Below are 19,770 nucleotides of genomic sequence, written 5' to 3'. Positions count from 1 at the left end.
ATTATGAATGATTTCTATAAAAATCACCAAAACTGATTTTCATAAATATTTTCAAAGCGACGAGGAAAAACAATTAGCCAGTCTACTGCATGCAGAGCAGCGTTGCCAATAATGCTTTCAAAAAAAACTGGAACCTCTGTAATAAAAAGGATGCTTGAAAAACCAAATTTATCTTTGCAATCAGGGGGCCCACCAGTTTTTTTTTGTTTTCAAATAAATTCTCGACAAACATATGATTACGGCTTAAAAGCCAACTGTCAAAATTGTCTTTGAAAAAAATTCCGGACAAAACGTTACTCGCCAATCACAGATATTAGTAGTAAACAAATGAGAAAAGTTTTCTCTTTCATTCACTCCTATGAACTGTGTTTAGCCAGTAACGGTTTGTCCGGAATTTCCTATCAAAGAGAATTTTGATAGTTGGCTTTTAAGCCGTAATCATATGTTTGTCGAGAATTGTACATTTTTTCAAAAAAAAAACAAGATTCTCAAACATAAAAATAAACATCAATACTAGGGGCTGATCACTTGCTAAACATTTTCAAAAATCATCGAAATTAAATCCTTTTTTTTCCATAAAAATTGAAATTTATAATGTATTTTGCGTTACGTGTAAGACGTCAAAACCCTACAAAAGAAACCCAAAATTCAATTAAATATCGAACAAAGTGGATCAGCGTAAAACGATTGTTAAACAATCTTTTCAGCGAGAAAGTGCAAAGCTGATGCAAAAATGGAAATTAAATACATTTTTTTTAATTTGATGCAAATTTATTATACAGTGATCTGCCCCTAGCACCAATATGAAAATGTTCAGCTAATTAAAAACAATATTTATTGTCACCCCTGCTCTTCCTCCGTTGCAGTTTTAACAAAAATTTTATCACATATGACAAGGAATTTCTAGTCTAAAATTATCCCTTATTGTTTAAATATAGTAATTCAGATAATTTCGTATCGCAACCCTCTAGTTTCAAAAAATTTAAAATGCATAACGAAAAAATTGGGACCGTCAAACTTTTGCGTCATATGAAACATATATATATATATATATATATATATATATATATATATATATATATATATATATATATATATATATATATATATATATATATAGATATATATATATATATATATATATATATATATATATATATATATATATATATATATATATATATATATATATATATATATATATATATATATATATATATATATATATATATATATATATATATATATATATATATTGAAAGTATCCTTGAAGAACACCACGCGGCTAGCTCACCTTTATTTTTGATCTCAGGGTCGGCTACCGTTCTCGGGAGGACTCACTGTACTTACCGCTTTTAAACAATTTTTCAACTCAGGCGAATCAATATAGAAACCATCCAACAAAGAAAAAGGCTCTCGTAGGAACAAAAAGAAAAGGTTTACAATTTTACAATTCATTTTTGAACGGAGTTTTAGGCGCCTAATTATTAACGTTGGGGCCCTTCGCTGATCCGACACGTGGGTGGGAGAGAGGAGGAATTGAACGTACCTGAGCCCGTTTGGCGGGCCGTCGTTGCTGTCGATGCTGCTTGGCGAACGAGGCAGTGGTTTTGGCGTCAATACTAGCGTAGCGCCGGTGCTTCCAGCGTGGGGAGAACTGATGCGCGTGGCCTTTTAGCAAACTGCGCACGCGTCCGAGATGTTACCGTCACTTGGTGCTTTCGTTGCTCCACAATGGAGTGGCGTACCGTTGTCTAACCCAGGAGCGATTCTCATCGGCCGTGCTAGGATGCGGCGGCGGACTTCGGCGGACGTACCGTGGGTTGATAATTTCACGATGTAGTGGCGGGTTGCCGTCTTAATGGAAACAGACTTCCGAAAAATCGTAGCGGCCAACGGTGGGACACAAGCCGAATTTTGACCGGAAAATCACTTCGAGCGGACTCGTGATATCCGGTCCGTACTGATCTCGGTTGGAAACTTCTCGCAGGATTTTATACTTTGCGAACTATACCGTTTTATAATTTCACTGAACTTACTCGCCTTAGACCTGCATCCAAACTGACCTACCTCACTCATTATCATTTCCCATGAACCCTACGATATCCAATTCCTCTTATTCTCTCTCTCTCGTCCTTCTTATCTCTCTCTCTCCCTTAGCTTTTCCGGAAACAGTGGTTCTGCGGCTAAATTACTGGCACCTGACTCAACTCCACTGCGGTGCCAATCAGTCATGCAGCAACAGATTCGGCGTTAGTAAATTTTGCATTATACAGTTTGCCTATGATTAGTGCGGACTATTTTGCCGTCTTTTGCCGTTGCGGTTTTTTCGGTACAGTCAATAGCTTCAGATTGGTAACGGTTGCGGGATTATAGGTGCCTTGAGGAGTTATGACTGGTCCAGAGGGGAACACGTCTTAGGCCCCAACGCCTGGTCTGGACGTTCCGGGGTGGGTACGAAAGACCTCTTTTCAGCCCTCGAACAATACAGGCAGAATTCCCAAATTTCCCCCAACCGCTATCATTTACAATGTTTTTTTTTCGCAAATTATCGACGCGTAATTATTGATTTGAATTTTAACGGGGTTAGTGGTTAGTACAAAACTTATCCTATGTTAAACAAAAATAACAACAAATATATTTTTTTCAATTCAATTAACAAACTAACAACAATAATAATAGAGAGCCAATAACAAAAAAAACTAACAAAAAAGAACAAAATCATAACTTAGATACTATAATTGAATTAATGGTGGATGGAATTATATTGTTACGAAACAGCTAAAACTTAGATCGGTAACAATATATATATATATATATATATATATATATATATATATATATATATATATATATATATATATATATATATATATATATATATATATATATATATATATATATATATATATATATATATATATATATATATATATATATATATATATATATATATATATATATATATATATATATATATATATATATATATATATATATATATATATATATATATATATATATATATATATATATATATATATATATATATATATATATATATATATATATATATATATATATATATATATATATATATATATATATATATATATATATATATATAGTCATTTTTTATTTTTATTTGAAGTCGCTTGCACTGAAAGATGCGGATTTTCGTAAAGAACTTAAAAATACGAAAAAGTAAAATTTGACCAAAGTGGCGTTTACGTCACTTTTGCATAAAAGGGCAGTATATGTCACAGATAATTGCAAAAATCTAAATAGCCTTGCTTTGAAATGCTATCGGCAGGTAGCAATTTGTCACTAGCCGGCGCTACGATCGACCAGCGATCGCTATGCGGACCTTGCATGCAAACTTGGAAACAATGGTGATTCACGCATGCGAACCTGTGTCCGACGGTGGTTTTCAACGGATCTTCTTTCAAATGGTCGGTGTTAAGTCACACCGGACTAAGTCGCAAAATCTTAAAAAGTGAGATAATGATAGCACTGGATAAATAATTTCTTCAGCTACATTCCACTTTGGCCATAATTATAATATGTTACAATTAGAATGAATTATGGTAAAAGTAAATTTCAAATTATAATGTGAAGGATGCTGCGATTGAAACTTTAAACTCGTTTTTATCGAAATCAACGCGATGTAACTTGGTCCGGTCTGACTTAACATCGGCCAAATGTTTACGCAGGTTTTTCGGAAAAGTTTGTTCTAGCTTATAAAAATCCATATAAAATCACCGTTTCGAGTGATCCTAGAGCGACTTGGATCTACAAATGAAATCAGAATATCTTTTTACAGGCGACAATTAGGGAGACATATGCGGAGAGAAATGCGGACAAAATGGCAACTCTCAACTCCATTGTTAAAACCTATCAGTACTCCCAAAAGAGATAAATTGGCCCGGCTGTCTCTATGACCTTAGTGTATATAAGGACAATGACGACACTGTCAAAATTGGAACAATGATTATTTGTCAGTGTCATTCCAAACGTGTCAAATTCGTATATTTTGAGAGGTCGTTTGTTCGTTTGGAATAGCACTGACAGATAATCATTAGACAGTTGTCTTCACTATCCTTTCATATACATATAGTGTATACACTCTGTCTATGACGTGACAATCGGCTCCTTATTTTTGTCTTCAAAATGAAAAACCCTTCTTCACAACCTTTCAAATGACTTCAAAGTGAAGACACGTCTTCACATCTGACTGCTGCTTTATACACAGACTTGCGGAGACAAAAACAGTAAAACTAGCAACCATGGATGTAAACTGGCATCACGGAAAATCCCATAAGCTTTGCATGGGCTTCCACCTCTACTTCTCGGTCAAACCATTCGGAATTTGATTCGGAATCCTGAATGAAGTCAGTATGGAATCCAAATCAAATGCAACAACCGATTCTGAGTCGGAATCGGTTGTTGCATTTGATCTGGAATCCATAATGACTCCATTCAGAAATCCGAACCGGTTCCGGAATGAGTTTAACTGGGTTCCCCTCACAAAACCCTTATGCTCGTTTGGCTGCACTTTTTGACACTGTTTAGCTGCAGTTTTAACACTTCGCTAGTCTATGTATAAAGTGTCTGAACGGTCCAAAATTTAACAACATTTTTAAATTCCTTCAAAGGGTCATTTGTCAATATTTTGCAATTCTATGTTAACATTACGATTTTGGAACAATACTAAGGGCTACTGATAACTATCGATAAACTTTTAGTGAGTCTACCAATATTAAGGAATTCAATCTGGCCACCCTGCTCCTAATCTATAAGCTTATGTATCTGCTGATTTGACAGCTGATGAAAAGTAACACTTATACAGATTTTTCAAATCCAGCAAACAATCTGTTCACAGTAAAATTAAAAAGAATGCTGTCGGAAGAGATTATAATGTTTACGTTATTATTTGTTATATTCTATTATTTCATTAAACCGGAAGATAATTCAGCGGAAATGTATATGCGTTGTATGCTGCCGTCTCCGAGAACTGTAAGGGTAAATATGGAAATGCAAAATATGAATATTGTATAAATTTATTTTTAAGGGAATAAGGTACGCTGTTAAATGCCCTGGATCCAAAGTTATGACGGAGATAATTAATTTAAATCCGCATATTATAAAGGAACACCTAAGAGTATCAGCTGCCGTCTACCAGAGATTTTGTTGCATGATCCCTGAGAAGCGATCTGGATGGGAATTGCAAATAGATGTTGCTATTTTCCTTTTCTGGTTAGCAACCGGAACAAGTCGTCGAGTGGTTGGTGCAGTGTTTAACGTTCCTAGAAATACCACAAAGAGAATCTGCCATAAGCTGTTAAAATTTACACTCAACACGTTAATGACACAAATCATCAAATATCCCCACGAAGAAGATCTCGCTAATGTGGCTTACATATTTTGTAAACGAGCTGGCATACCGATATTCGATAAAGCTGTAGGAGCAATTGATGGTTCTCACATTCGTATTAAGTGTCCAACTTCTCTTCATGACCAATACATCAACCGTAAACTCAGCTATTCTATTCAGTGTCAAGCAGTTTGTGATAGTAGCTACAAATTCATTGACATAGGTGTAGGTTTTCCTGGAAGTGTCCATGATACACGAGTCATGTATAATAGTTCTTTGTACTATTAGAGATTGTAACCACCTCCTGGCTATTATCTACTGGGTGACAGTGGTTATCCGTGTAGCTTGTACCCAATTGCTATAGTAACTCCATTTAAAGAACCTGTTGGCCAGAGGCTTAGTGCAATTAAAAAACGGTTCAATAACCTCCACAGTAAATCAAGAACTGTTGTTGAGTGCGTTTTTGGTCAAATGAAAACAAGGTGGCGAAGTATTTTTAATAAAGAACTAGAACTGAATATTGAAAATTGCATCAAAACTATTGTGGCATGTTGTGTCTTACACAATATTTGTGTGGATATGAACGATGAAATGGAAATTGACTTGGATGGAGCAGAAGAACCCATGCATAACAATGATATTGAATATCAACCTGTTTCTGATACAGGGGAAGGCGTTGCTTTTCGTTTGCAACTTTTGGAGAAATTGGAATCTATTATAAATCAAAACTAACGTCAGAACTATTTCAAATGTAGCGGATTTTTTCTCTATGATAGAATAAATAAACCTGTACTAGTAAAGCGTCTTTATTTTCCCATAAGCTCGATCAGGGGCGCTATCCTCACTGCCACGTCCCATAGTGACTAGAAGGACATTTTCTTCTGGTCACTACGTGACGTGGCAATGAGAATAGGACCCAGGAAGTTTAATTTTAAGTTCATATATCAGAATCAGACGAACTGGAGCTATCGAAAGGAACAGTAATGTTCTGTGACTGAGCGATTGATTTTAAAAGCATCAAACACTTCTTGTTTTCTTTCTTTTTTCGTTTCGATTCTTTACGGAAAAAATCGAACATATCCTGTTGCGAGTAGCGCTTCCTCCGCCTTTTCTCCGGATGGATCTTGTTTTCCATATCTTCCGTGTTAGAGCTTCTGCGATGAGGTACTTGACCTGAAGGACCAGCCACAGGCGAGACCGTCGAATTTGGTGTCGAAGTTCGAAGTTGGAAATCTTCCGGCGACGAAAGAAATGATGTTTCTGGTTCAAAAACTATATATTCGCTCATGTTGAAATCAATTGAATTACTTTCATCTCGAACCGGATCCGGTTAATTGTGGATAATGTCTCCATTACTGTTGACAACGAGCGGAGGATAACACGTATGTTGTGTTGACATGAACTCGTGCATTTTATCGAAGTGCAACCAATGGTCAGCTCTCTGTTCTCCGTTCTCGGTACCACCTCCAGTTGGAGGAGCAATAAGTTGCTAAAAATATTTGGCATTACATCTTTGTTTTATGAAGGCAAGCAATATACTAACCTTGTACTTTTTCGTCAAATTGCTCCACTTCGCCTTTAACTGGTCGACAGTAAAATGTTGTAGCCCAGCAGTTTCTTGAACGGTTCTGGAAATTATGCAAATTTTTCAAATATATTGGGAGAACATGAATGAAATAATTGTTACCGCCAGGCGTCCTTTTTGTCAAACAGTTTGTTGGTGAATAACCCATTCTGCGCAATACGGCTGTTGATTAGAGCTGCAACTTCAGTTGCATTCACTGGAAAAGGAAGCGTTAGCCATACAAATAATATAATTGTACAATTCATACTTTTTCTCGCCTTTTGCTTGCGCTCCATTTTGTTAACAAAATTTCGCTCAAACAACGTGTGCTGTCAAATCACTGTAGTATTGGAGTGGTGCAAACATTTGTTAATTTTTAAATGGTTGGGATTTTGCAGGTTAAATAAAAGTAAAGTAGCAGGGCCTCCGATATGTGAACAACAACGATACAGACAATTCAAAACACACATATTATCTAGCATAATATAGTTTGAATTTTGTATATTCCGTTTATCTGAAAAATATTGAAAAACGTTCTCATAAAAGTTAATGTTTGCACCTTTCATTCTGCATCGTGTCGGAAAATAACTATCTGATTGTCAAAATCAACTATAGAATTGTCAAATTTAACCATGCTCCAGAGTAGGGTTATTTTGCAAATAACTTTCGAAGTGTCAGGTTTTAACTAAAAGTTAAAAATTTCACCAAATGGTTCACAGCCTAAGAAGTGAGTTGACAAAATATACCTGAACATGTCACTTATTATAATAAAGAGTGTAATGAGTGTGCAATACTGTGGATCGTATTCCTCTATCGCATTATCGTAGCTGTTATAGTGTGTATGGCACACGGTTCTAAGCGACTCACCCCTTGTACAAAATTTAAAAGCTACTCGCCTTGTATATAGAATCTTATTTCTAGTCTTAAGATAGCCGTAAACCTTTTCTTTTGTAAAAAAAAAATTCAGCATTGTAACCTCCTAGTTTTAAGATATCCAAAATGTAAAAACACCTTTCTTGCATTAGAAATTTTAAAAATCACATTAGTTTGATTAATTTAAATATGCACCTTACCTCCACTTTTTCTAGCATTCAAACCGGTGCACAACGGAAATATAAAAACCGAACGGTGTAAAAGTAGACTATCAGTAACCATTTCACAACACTATCCCCTATAGTAAGAAAGATGTGAACGAGAACGGTTCAACATGCGAAGGAAAGTGCACTCCAAGCAAGAACGCGGGAAACTGGTTTTGCATTTTTTTTTTTGATTCTCGCTTGCAGTTCAGACGAAAGAAATTGCCCAAATTGTTTTTTTAGCAAACTGCATCGTAGGAGCGAGTTGCTTGCTCCTCGGAAGGGTTACCGGATGGTAAAGCAACTGATGCTCTGAAGAAGGTATAAACCAAATTGTCACAAAATGTGTGATAAAGAAAGCCCCTTGTAAACCACTTCCAGAAAGTCCCTTTCCATTTTGTACTTTCTTCGGTGCGGGTCCAAAATGAAATAAGGTCATAATTTTGGGATCCGCAATGCCTGGAGAAAGCACCTCAGTTCGTTCGGTATCTACATCCAGCACGGATGGCGCGTTCGGTGGTAGCTATGTTCCGTCACATCACCCGGCACCTGTTAGTGCTGGTTTCCATAGTGATGGTGGTTTGCTTTGTCGGGTACATGAATAACAGTAAGAATGCGCTTGAAAGTCAATCTTTACGAGACACGCGATTGCCATTGCGGCAGCGGGAATTCGAATTAGACAATAGATCTTCCACGGAAGCCGAAATAATGATTTCTTCGACAAGTACGACGACAAAGGATTCTAATATTTGGACCCCTCCTGGTGATTTGGGATATGCAGTCACACTGGGCTCAACTGAAGATTCGGTTGGGAAAATGGTCAAACTAGGATACGATAGTCAAGGTCTGAATCAGTACATATCCGATCTGATATCGGTGAAGCGGAGATTACCGGACATCCGGGATGAGTGGTGCCGACAACCGGGACGATATCTACCGAATCTACCGGCTACTTCTATTGTCATTGTGTTCTACAACGAAGCCTGGTCAGTGTTGGTGCGAACGGTTCACTCTATCCTCGATCGATCTCCAGCGAAGTTGATCAAGGAAATTATTTTAGTAGACGACTTCTCCTATCTACGTAAGTTTTATACTCGTATTTTAACATCATTCACTTACAACAATTATTTTAGCCCATTTGAAAATCCAACTGGAGGACTACTTCCTACCCTACCCCAAGGTTCGGATCGTTCGCGCCGAGGAACGGCTAGGATTGATGCGCGCAAGACTTCTCGGAGCACGCTGCGCCACTGCCGACGTTCTGACATTCCTGGATGCCCACGTCGAATGTATCGAAGGATGGTTGGAGGCTCTTTTGGACCCGGTTGCACGAAACTGGACCACAATTTCGATTCCAACTATCGACTGGATTGACGAGCACGATCTGCATCTGCGTTCGGAGAGTGCCCCACAGTTCTACGGGGCATACGATTGGGATCTAAACTTTGGTTGGTGGGGACGTGCCTCGCGTAAGATCAAGTATGACAACAAGTTCGAACCGTTCGATACGCCGGCCATGTCGGGTGGGTTGTTTGCGATCACCAGAAGGTTTTTCGAACACGTCGGTTGGTACGATGAAGGTTTCGAAATCTACGGAGTGGAGAACATTGAACTATCGATGAAGAGTTGGATGTGTGGCGGAAAGATGATGACCGTACCCTGCTCCCGGGTTGCTCACATCCAGAAGACCGGTCATCCTTACATGCAGCAAACTTCGAAGGATGTCGTGCGAGCGAACTCGCTTCGGCTGGCGGAAGTTTGGATGGATGAGTATAAGCATGTAATCTATGATATTTATGGCATTCCGAAATATCCGGTGGATGAGATTGGTGAGCTGTGCTCCAGAAGAGAAATACGGAAGAGGGCAAAATGTAAAAGTTTCCTATACTATGTGGAAACTGCGTTTCCAGAAATGAGGAATCCAATGGTTGAAGGAGCTTTTCGAGGAGAGGTGATTGAAATATTTTTCGTTAGAAAGTCACTGTAAATTTTAAGTTTATTTGCAGATGAAAAATAAAGCACTTGGAAACGGGTTTTGTTTGGAATACGTGAAGGAGGAAAACTCACTGACGATGGCACGCTGTGACCATCAGGAGCGGAATCAGTACTGGACCCACAACTACTATCGCGAGCTGAACAGTCGACGGAACTGCATCGATTATACGGGAAGTGGAGCGGTGCTGGTATTCGGTTGTCACCGAGCTCGCGGCAATCAGGAATGGCAAAATGTCAATGCAACCGGACAGTTCAAAAGTGTCAAATATGGAAAATGTTTGGCAGTGGATCTGACAAACAACAAAACGCTGACGATGGAGAACTGTGATGAGAAGAAGGACGCGCAGATGTGGTTAGTAAATTTGATCACGCTGGATGTGTCGATTTTTGCAAAAACGTAATTGTGATTGTTATTGTTTCGGTTGAAAAGTATTTAGAAAATATAATCGAATAATTTAGAATCACTGTCGTGTACCTTTAAAATTTCAATAAGGGCAGCCTAGATAAGCCGTGTAGTATCAGTAGTAGTTGTTTCAACCGGCTAAGAATTACACTACGGACTACCTGTTCCAGTGATAAAAACCCACCATACAGGGAACCCCAATTCTATAGTGTCATGGGTAAAATTGTTGAGGGGGTTTAAAATATTCTCAATGGCGAACGGAGCCTGGAAAGAGTTGGGCGAACTCCCCAGTATGCTGCTGTCGGATTCCTCCATTTTTTTCTTACTCAACGGTGTTCGGGTGGTGCGAATGCGGCACCGCAACTGTCACACTCAACAATCTTTCTTCGAATGAATTCTTCCAATCTTTTTTTCATCCGCCTACTATGTTTGAAATCATATTTTCCATTTTTTTCATTTTAGTTACTTCCGTTACCGTAACATTAGTCGCGTGTTATATTAAGATAATTTAAGCATACACCGACACACTACAATGAAGTTAGGGTAAGTGCCTCAATTTACGCTTTTTTGCATAATGCTATTCTTACACCCTATGTGATGAATATTTATTTACACATATATTTGAAACAGATGCATCTAATGTTTAGTATTTTTATTTCATTCTTGAAATAATTTTCATTTTATAATTCCCGCTTGCTTTTAATATATGCAACCTTTAACTATTGCTTCGTCATATGTACCTACAATATATATCACATACATCTTTCTCCTCTTCTACTCTTACCTATTAGTAAACATTTACCTAAATCAAAAAGCACACCATTCGATTTTTTTTAGTTTGCATTGTTCGCTTTTGATTACAATTTATACACAATTTTTATTTTTAGCGAAAACAATCATTGCGTTAACCAAACCGAACAAAGTATGACACCACTTTTGTTTTTAGTTAACTCTAAGTGGTTTAATTATTTTCTCGAACTTTCAAAAATATGACAACCGCATTCACACATAGATAAATGTGGACACCTCCCACAGTATACCGCAAAATTACATGCTGTCAGTTTCCCTTTGCGTGACTCTTCCATAAAAACAAACTCTTGTCCGGACGTGCGCAGCCACAGGGCGATTTGTGGTCGATAGTCGTTTTCACTAGTTCATAATATACATTGCTTATTAATTTTTTTTTTAATTGTGATTCTCGTTGGCTTTAAGGATTAGCTGAGACCTAGACTAAACCAGTTTTTAAATTTTTTAAATTTACCGTGCTTTTTTTATAAATATATTGCTCTTTTCGTGCATAAAATAGTAAGTACGAGTATGACGCACATAAGTACAATATTGTAGAAATTCAACTAAAAGGAAACATATCTTTCGTTTTGAGGTTATGATCAATCAATTTGATTTCACTTACAAATTCGTTATTTACAGATCTGAAACCAATCGAACCACTTAGATGCGCAGTACATTGGTGAATCGTAGGCTTAACTCCGTTCTTGGCGATGAAAAAGATTTTAATCACTGCATATTTGGTGGGATAACTAGCGATCACGCAAGGAATCATTCAAGCGAAATACTTGACAATCTTCTGTTCACAAAATTACCCTCTTGCAGACGAAAGGATATAAAAACAAATATAAAACATTCACGTGGCCTGGATTATTTTGGTTGTCTGTAGTGACTGGGATAGATGAATAATAAATTAACGATTAGACATATTGTAAGTACAGATTTATTTTTTTTAATGAAAATGTAATTTGTAAAATAACACAAAGTTAGTGCAATAATAACAATCCATCTATCTAAGGTTATTCAAGTTTCAAATGTGCGGGATCCTGTGATCCTACTGGAAAATATTATACAAATACATGTTGTAGAACCTGACCGGTTTGCGAATGTTCCGAGCTAGTCGCTTTGGTATTGTCTCGACGAGGTCTTCTGTATCGCCATGGCGATCATCTGTGTTGTTCTCAGCTTCGCTTTCAGAACTAAGTACATTCTCTGCAATGTCTTCACTGTGCAATGGAGCTCGCTTGAGCTCATTAATACTTCTTGTAACACCGCGGTCACTTTTAACTACTACCTTGGCGCCAACTCGCGATAGAACTGTGAATCGTTCGCTGGTGAACATAGGAGCAATCTTTCCTTTCTTTGGTATCGCTATCAGTATGATATCCCCGACTGAAATGTCCGAGTATTTTGCACACCTTCGGGCGTCAGCATATTTTTTACTCTGCAACTTGGTCTTTGCATCCATATCACGTACGTTGTCTCGGTCAAGTCTATCCTCTGATTTTGAGTCCCAAAGTGAAGAGAATGTACCTCTGTACTTCCATCCCACTAATAACTCAAACGGAGTAATTCCAAGTCTAGCGTGTGGTTTAAGCGTATTGTGTACGTGTACATATTCCTGTAACGCGTGTCGCCAATTTTCGCCATCAACTTTAGCTGCTGCCAATGCTTTTATAACTCCTTGATTTTGGCGTTCTACGGCTCCGTTTGTCTGAGGACACAACGGAATAGATTTCCTTGCCTAATAATATTAACAGTTAAATCATAAATATTTTACTACATTGCTCTGTAAATTACCTTTACACCTTTTGAAATTCGTTGCTCTGGAATGGGGGTCCATTATCGCTTTGTAGGATAAGCAGTAAACCCCAAGTGAAGAAAATCTTCTGAACTGCTTCGTTGGTATTTCTAGCATCGGTAGTTCTTATTTCAACTACTGTGAGAAATCTGTACGTACGTGTCTACTAAAACCATAAACTCTCCAAAACCACAGCCATGAACTGCCAGGAAATCAACCTGCAATATTTCCCAAGGGCGTTCTGGCAACTGGCGACTTGAGAGAGGAATTGGAGGATTTTTTTTGGAAATTACTATGCAGGTGTTGCAATTTTTCACGAACTTCTGTACATCACCGCTCATCCTACCTTCTGCTAACGACTGTTCCAGCTGTTTCTTATCAGAGCGCACTTTTTGCCTTTCTCATATAAAGAAAGGCTATGCAATCACTGTAAAAATCGACTTTTTAACCGAGGCCCGGAGGGCCGAGTGTCATACACCATTCGATTCAGTTCGTCGAGATCGGCAAATGTCTGTGTGTGTGTATGTATGTGTCATTTAAACTCACACAATTTTCTCAGAGATGGCTGAACCGATTTCCGCAAACTTAGTTTCATCTGAAAGGTATAACGCTCCCATAAGCCGCTATTGAATTTTTAGTTGATCCGACTTCCCTTTCCGGAGTTACGGGTTGAAGAGTACGGTCACACAGCAAATTTCCATATAAACTGGTACCACCATGATGTTCAAATGATGTAAAACATATTAAAATTTATGTAACTGACTCTAGTTTGCGGGTCTGGATCACTACTGATCAATCAAAGCAGTTTTGACCACATTGGCCACCTATGACGGATCATGACGCCCCCGGGGAACCCGCCAAGTTCCTAAACTAATATCACACCCATTCCGCAACGAATTCTCTACCGATTTATACAAACTTGATTTCAAATGAAAGACACAGTAATACCATTGACTGCTACATTCGGTTCTGACTCTTGCTTCCGGAGTTACAGGGGTGTTAGTAAGGATACACTGGAATTTCCCATAACGATACAATCGTAATACCTCAGAGGCTAAAAACTATTGAAATGGTCACCAAATTACTTCTAATCGCAGATCTAGATCACTGATTGCCAATCAAACATTCTTTGAATATATTGTCCACTATCGACGATTCCGGATGTCCGGAATTCCGGACATATTCCACAATTAAAGTCACATCGGTTCTTCGGTGATGACTGAACCGATTTTCTCAAACCAAGTCTCAAATGGAAGGCAAAATATGCAGTTGAGTATTGCGTCGCCGACCCTCCCCCCCCCGCCTTGCCCTTACACCACCCTCCTTCATCACTCCCCTACCCTTGGACCACCCTCACGCCCGCATTTCCTTCATCCACCCTGTATACCGAAATAAGATGAAGGATTTCTGACGCATCCTCCACTCCCACTCTACTAACCCCCCATTCCCTACATGTTCAAACCCATTCCACCAACCTTTCCAAATTATAATCACATGAAGATAACATTGAACTCATGCTTATTAAGCTAATTAAATATTATTCTTTTGCCTTTCTCATATAGAAAGGTTATGCAATTGCTCCAAAAACCGACGTTCTAACCGAGGCCCGGAGGGCCGAGTCTCATATAACATTCGACTCAGTTCGCCAATATATCTGTGTGTATGTATGTATGTGTGTAATCTGTGTGTATGTATGTATGTGTGTATGTATGTATGTATGTATGTATGTATGTGTGTATGTATGTATGTATGTATGTATGTATATGTGTGTGTATGTGCGGATTTATTAACAAAATGTCCACATCGGTTTCTCGGAGATGGCTGAGCCGATTTTTACAAACTAAGACTCAAATGAAAGGTATAATATCCCCATAGGCTGCTATTGAATTTCATTTTCAACCGACATCTTGTTCCGGAGTTCGGCAAATGTCTGTGTGCATATGTATGTATGTGTGTGTATTAGACTGCCCAGAAAAATAATGAATTTTTGAAAACTTAATCGGCCCACCCCTGAGTCGATTCCTAGTCCCACCAGGAGTACTTGCACCAAATTTGAAGCAAATCGGGCAAGTCTAACTACCGGACCAACGTGCCTGAAGTTTGTATGGGATTTTTCAACAATTTACATGGAGAAAACCCACTAGTTCGTATTTTCGCTACTAGGTGGCACTGTATGCATCGTATTATCACTACAAGTGAAAATAAGAAAGATAACTTAATTGTCTACAACTTTGTAGAAGACTGCTAGTCAATCCGGCATTACTGAAAGATGTAATTAAATTTTAAACGAAGTGATGTCTGAGTCAGTTTTGCATGGGGCCTAGCAGTGCATGGTTGTGTATCAGTATTCGAGTCCCGCGAACTATACATTTTTGTGAAATAATGGTACGATTTAGCTGAATAGTATGTTTAGAAGAATTGTAGTAAATAATACGTGTTATGTTTTGATTAGAAAATTTTAGTTCCACATGTGACCGCATAGAGGGCGCTACTACTAACTTTTTATAGAAGAGAGATAGAGTATTAAGATGTTTGGAAGAAATACTAAAAAATGCCTGTTCTATAACTTTGTAGAAGACACCAAATTTCTATCTCTCTTCGTTAAAAATTTAGTGTTGGCGCCCTCCATGCGGTAATATGTGGAACTAAAATTTTCTAATCAAAACATGACTCGTATTATTTACTATAATTCTTCTGAACATACCATTGAGCTAAACCTAATGATTATTTCACAAAAAGGTTTAGTTCGTACGAATCGATTACTGATACACAACCATGTACTTTTAGGCCCCATGCAAAACTGACTCAGACATCACTTCGTTAAAAGTTTAATAACTTCTTTTAACAAAGCCGGATTAACTGGCAGTCTTCGACAAAGTTGTAGACAATTAAATTTTCTTTCTTATTTTGACATACAGTGATGAGAAGATGCATACAGTGCCACCTAACGGCGAAAATACGAGCTAGAGGGGTTTCTCCATGTAATTTGTTGAAAAATCCCATACAAACTTCAGACCCGTTGGTCCGGCAGTTCGACTTGTCCGATTTGCTTCAAATTTGGTGCAAGTACTCCTGGTGGGGCTAGGAATCGACTCAGGGGTTGGCCGATAGGGGTCATTTTTTCCTGTCACTCTAGTGTGTATGTGCGTATGTGTGTGTATGTGACCAAAAATGTCACTCATTTTTCTCAGAGATGGCTGAACCGATTTTGACAAACTTAGTCTCAAATGAAAGGTGCAACGTTCCCATAGGCTGCTATTGAATTTCTAATGGATCCGACTTCCGGTTCCGGAATTACAGGGTGATGAGTACGAACACACAGAAAATGTCGATTTTAATAAATTCTGCAATAAATGTATAAAGGTGAATTTTTTTCCAAAATATGAAAAAAATATGCTTCGATTTGTAGTACATCCATTCAAAGTCTATTTGGCCACATTGACCACCATCATCGGTTCCGGAAGCCCCCGGCGGAAGTATCTAAATTCAGAATAACAGTCACATCGGTTTCTCGGAGATGGCTAGACCGATTCAACTAAACTTGGTCTCAAATGAAAGGTATTGCGTCCCCGTAAATGGCTAATTTAATAAGAAAGCGATAGCAGTGCATATTAGCGCGATTATATAAATATCTGTCGGCCGGTTTTTCTCATCATTCGTATTCGTTCAAGTACTAGCAAGCAGCCAGTCCACCGAAGGATAGCAGTTGGCGATGACGACGGTCGGAAAAAGTGCCCCAGCTACTGGTGACTCATCGCAACCCGATCAGGAACTGTCGCCCTGCAAGAATTTCGCCCCAACTAAAGGGCAACAGAGTAGGCTATCGTTCCAGCGCCTGGTTCGTGAGATTGTACAGGACTGCAAAGTCGAGCTACGCTTACAAAGCTCAGTCGTAATGATACCCCGAGAAGCCAACGATGCCTACTTGGTCGGTTTGTTCGAGGATGCAAAATAGTGCACCAAGCGCATAACTTTCAGGCCAAATACATTAAACTGGCTCACCGTGTCCGCGGGGAGTGCGTCTGAATTATGCTCCCGCAATAAAACAATAATCGGTTCTTTACAGGAGCAATTAATTGTGTTCTAATAAGAGTTAAACTGAAATTTACATTTTATGGTGTATAACAAATAATTTTCAGAAAGCTATATATAGGGTGACCATACGTCCTGGTTTCCCAGGACATGTCCTGGTTTTGCATTGTCTGTCATGGTGTCCTGGGCAGTCGAGGAAAATGCTTGATTTGTCCTGGTTTTTCTCTTGTAAGCCTAATATATTTCTATCAAGTGTGAGAAAGCATATGTGGGTTGTATCATTCTTTTCTATCTTTCCTTCTGTTATCAAATCTGTTGATCGATTTGATGATTCTAATGATTTTTGTTTGGATGAAAACAAAATGACTCCTACCGCACCTTCAAACCATACACTAGGCACAGAAATATTCTGTGCAGGGAATGGCTGGTATCAATAGTTGTGTAGCTGATTTCAAGATTGTGTGAGCTAGATGAGCTTTGTTGCGTAGTGTTGCTTTGCGTGGCCGGTTTGGCCTGTATGGCGCTTGTATCGCTCTTTGTTGGCTGTTGCTGATCGGTTGTTCTTTGGAAATTCTGTGAATAGCCGAGCAGCGGTGGCTGACCAATGAGGTATATATAGATGTGGCAGAGCACACGGTTTGCTGGTGTTGGCGGCCAGAGGTATGTAAACAATCCAGAAGCACAACGGGTCGACGCCATAGTGTTCACAGTAGCAGAGCCCACGATTCACATCTCGACAAACATATGATTGCGGCCTGGAGGCCGGCTGTCACAGTCCGCTTTGAGTGGGGATTCCGGACAAACCGTTGCACGCCAATCACAGATGTTGGTAGTAAACGAAAGAGAAAAGTTTTCTCTTTCATAAACTGTTGTGAACTGTATTCGACTAGTAACGGTTCGTCTGGAATTTCCATTCGGGGTGGATTTTGACGGTTGGCTTTTGGGCCGTAGTCATATGTTCGTCGAGACATATACAACATTAGTGGCTGACGGGGAGTGCGGCGGGGGTCGTTCCGATCGGGCTCAGAGAGCGTGCGTGACGGCTTATTTTGCTACAGCTTATACCACTAATTCGCATGCAAGTACTGAGAGGCTTTATAAACGTGTGTGAAATATTGAATTACATATTCCTACTTCTATTAGACCCACAGATACGTAATGTGGATGGATAATTGCGAAAACGAAGTGATAGTGTTTGTGCGATTATTTCTGAAGTGTCGATGGTTAACTATTTTCGTCTTACATCTTTTGTCACCTGGTTTGCATGCAGTGGTTCATTGGCTTCGAACAATGGCGGGTTTAGGGGGGGGGGGGATCCTAGGGGTCCGGATTCCTCCCGAAAATTTTCAACTTGTTGAGAAATTTTGAATTGGTCTGAATTTTTTATCGGTTTCAAACTTAAAATCTTTTTAAAACTAAATGCGACGACCACTACTGAATTTCATTAAGGCTCAAGTTACCTCAAGGCTTGGTAGTATGCGTAAGAAAAATTGTGTTCAGCTTTGCCACCAGATTATCCATTTAAACCTTTTCAAAACTCTAAAAGAAGAATATCAGTCGATTTATTAGATCATCACGATTCAATTCATGCAAAATACCTGCTGGAAAAACCATCGGCTTAGCTGGATGGTGCTTTTGAAAAAGTGGCTGTGATTTTTTATCACACTACCACACCGAGCTGGGGTACGCAACACAACTGCGCAATGAAAAAACCACAGCCACTTTTTCAAAAGCACCATTTAGCTAAGCCGATGGTTTTGCCAGCAGGTATTTTGCATGAATTGAATCGTGATGATCTAATAAATCGACTGATATTCTTATTTTGGAGTTTTAAAAAGGTTTAAATGGATAATCCGGTGGCAAAGCTGAAGACAATTTTTCCTACGCACACTACCAAGCGTTCAATTCTAACACATGCTTAAAAAAGGTAACTTGAACCTTAAATGAGGTTTTTACGTTTACGTATTGTACAATGTTGATTTTAAAATAGAAAGTTTCGGACCCCTCCCGCAATTTTGTTCTGGATCCGTCCCTGGCTTCGAATCTTAGTTTGTTACAGATAAGCGGTCGTTTTTATTTTGATCTATCTACAGAATTGCTCGTTTTGAGATTTTGGATGTTCGTAGATTTTACGGCATTGTGGGATAGTATATGTCAACAGGGTGGCACTAATAGAGCTGATATTCCTTTGAACTGAACAAAGTTTAGTGTTTGTTTGGCTAACTGAGCAGCTGACGCATGGGATGTTGGATGTACGCGTGGTTTTGACTGAGTGTAGTGCTGGCTGTTGAGTCATGTATGAGAGTTGGTAGCTCGCGAGATGGATCAAGGCTTTTTAAAGGAATGTATATACATGTTTCGACAGCTTAAAAACTCTTTTGAAGTTTGGGACGAAAATCCTTCCACGAGGGATTGGCTAACTCACATTAATGAACTTGCACTGAATGATGCAGAGAGAGAGAAAACTTCCAAGCTATGTAGGAACACGGCTCACAGAAACGAGACTTGCTACTCCGCGAATTGACAGTTTTTGGTGACGTCAGAGAAATCGTTGAGATAAACAAACGGATTTCTCGAAAGTTGATAATTAACAATATTCAAGCTCTTACGGTGGGGAAAAAATAATGTGTAATGGATTATGTAAATTACACCATAATTACACTAGACACAGTAGATATTCAGTGCATCTATGTGTTTATTAGCGAAAAGTGGGAATTGGGTTGCTGACATAGAAAACAT

General features: G+C 38.7%; 1 protein-coding gene across 1 annotated transcript; it reads left to right on the top strand.

Moving 5' to 3' along the window:
* Window positions 1-8,518: 8,518 nt before the first annotated feature.
* On the top strand, window positions 8,519-10,410 carry LOC131693849 (putative polypeptide N-acetylgalactosaminyltransferase 9). Its single transcript, XM_058982048.1, has 3 exons — window positions 8,519-9,095; window positions 9,148-9,965; window positions 10,021-10,410. The coding sequence occupies exons 1-3, from the start codon at window positions 8,519-8,521 to the stop codon at window positions 10,408-10,410; spliced, it is 1,785 nt and encodes a 594-aa protein (XP_058838031.1).
* The last annotated feature ends 9,360 nt before the right edge of the window (window positions 10,411-19,770 follow it).

Source organism: Topomyia yanbarensis, chromosome 3, assembly GCF_030247195.1.
Source record: "Topomyia yanbarensis strain Yona2022 chromosome 3, ASM3024719v1, whole genome shotgun sequence".
Classification (NCBI taxonomy): Eukaryota; Metazoa; Arthropoda; class Insecta; order Diptera; family Culicidae; genus Topomyia; species Topomyia yanbarensis.
The sequence above is the reverse complement of the archived record's forward strand: the minus strand, read 5'-3'. Positions and strand labels throughout refer to the sequence as shown.

Bases quoted from the DNA above. Each gene is read 5' to 3' on its own strand.
- LOC131693849 (XM_058982048.1), top strand. From the start codon at position 8,519: ATGGCGCGTTCGGTGGTAGCTATGTTCCGTCACATCACCCGGCACCTG. The intron at 9,096-9,147 runs GTAAGTTTTATA...CAATTATTTTAG, and splicing joins AGACGACTTCTCCTATCTAC to CCCATTTGAAAATCCAACTG. The intron at 9,966-10,020 runs GTGATTGAAATA...GTTTATTTGCAG, and splicing joins AAGGAGCTTTTCGAGGAGAG to ATGAAAAATAAAGCACTTGG.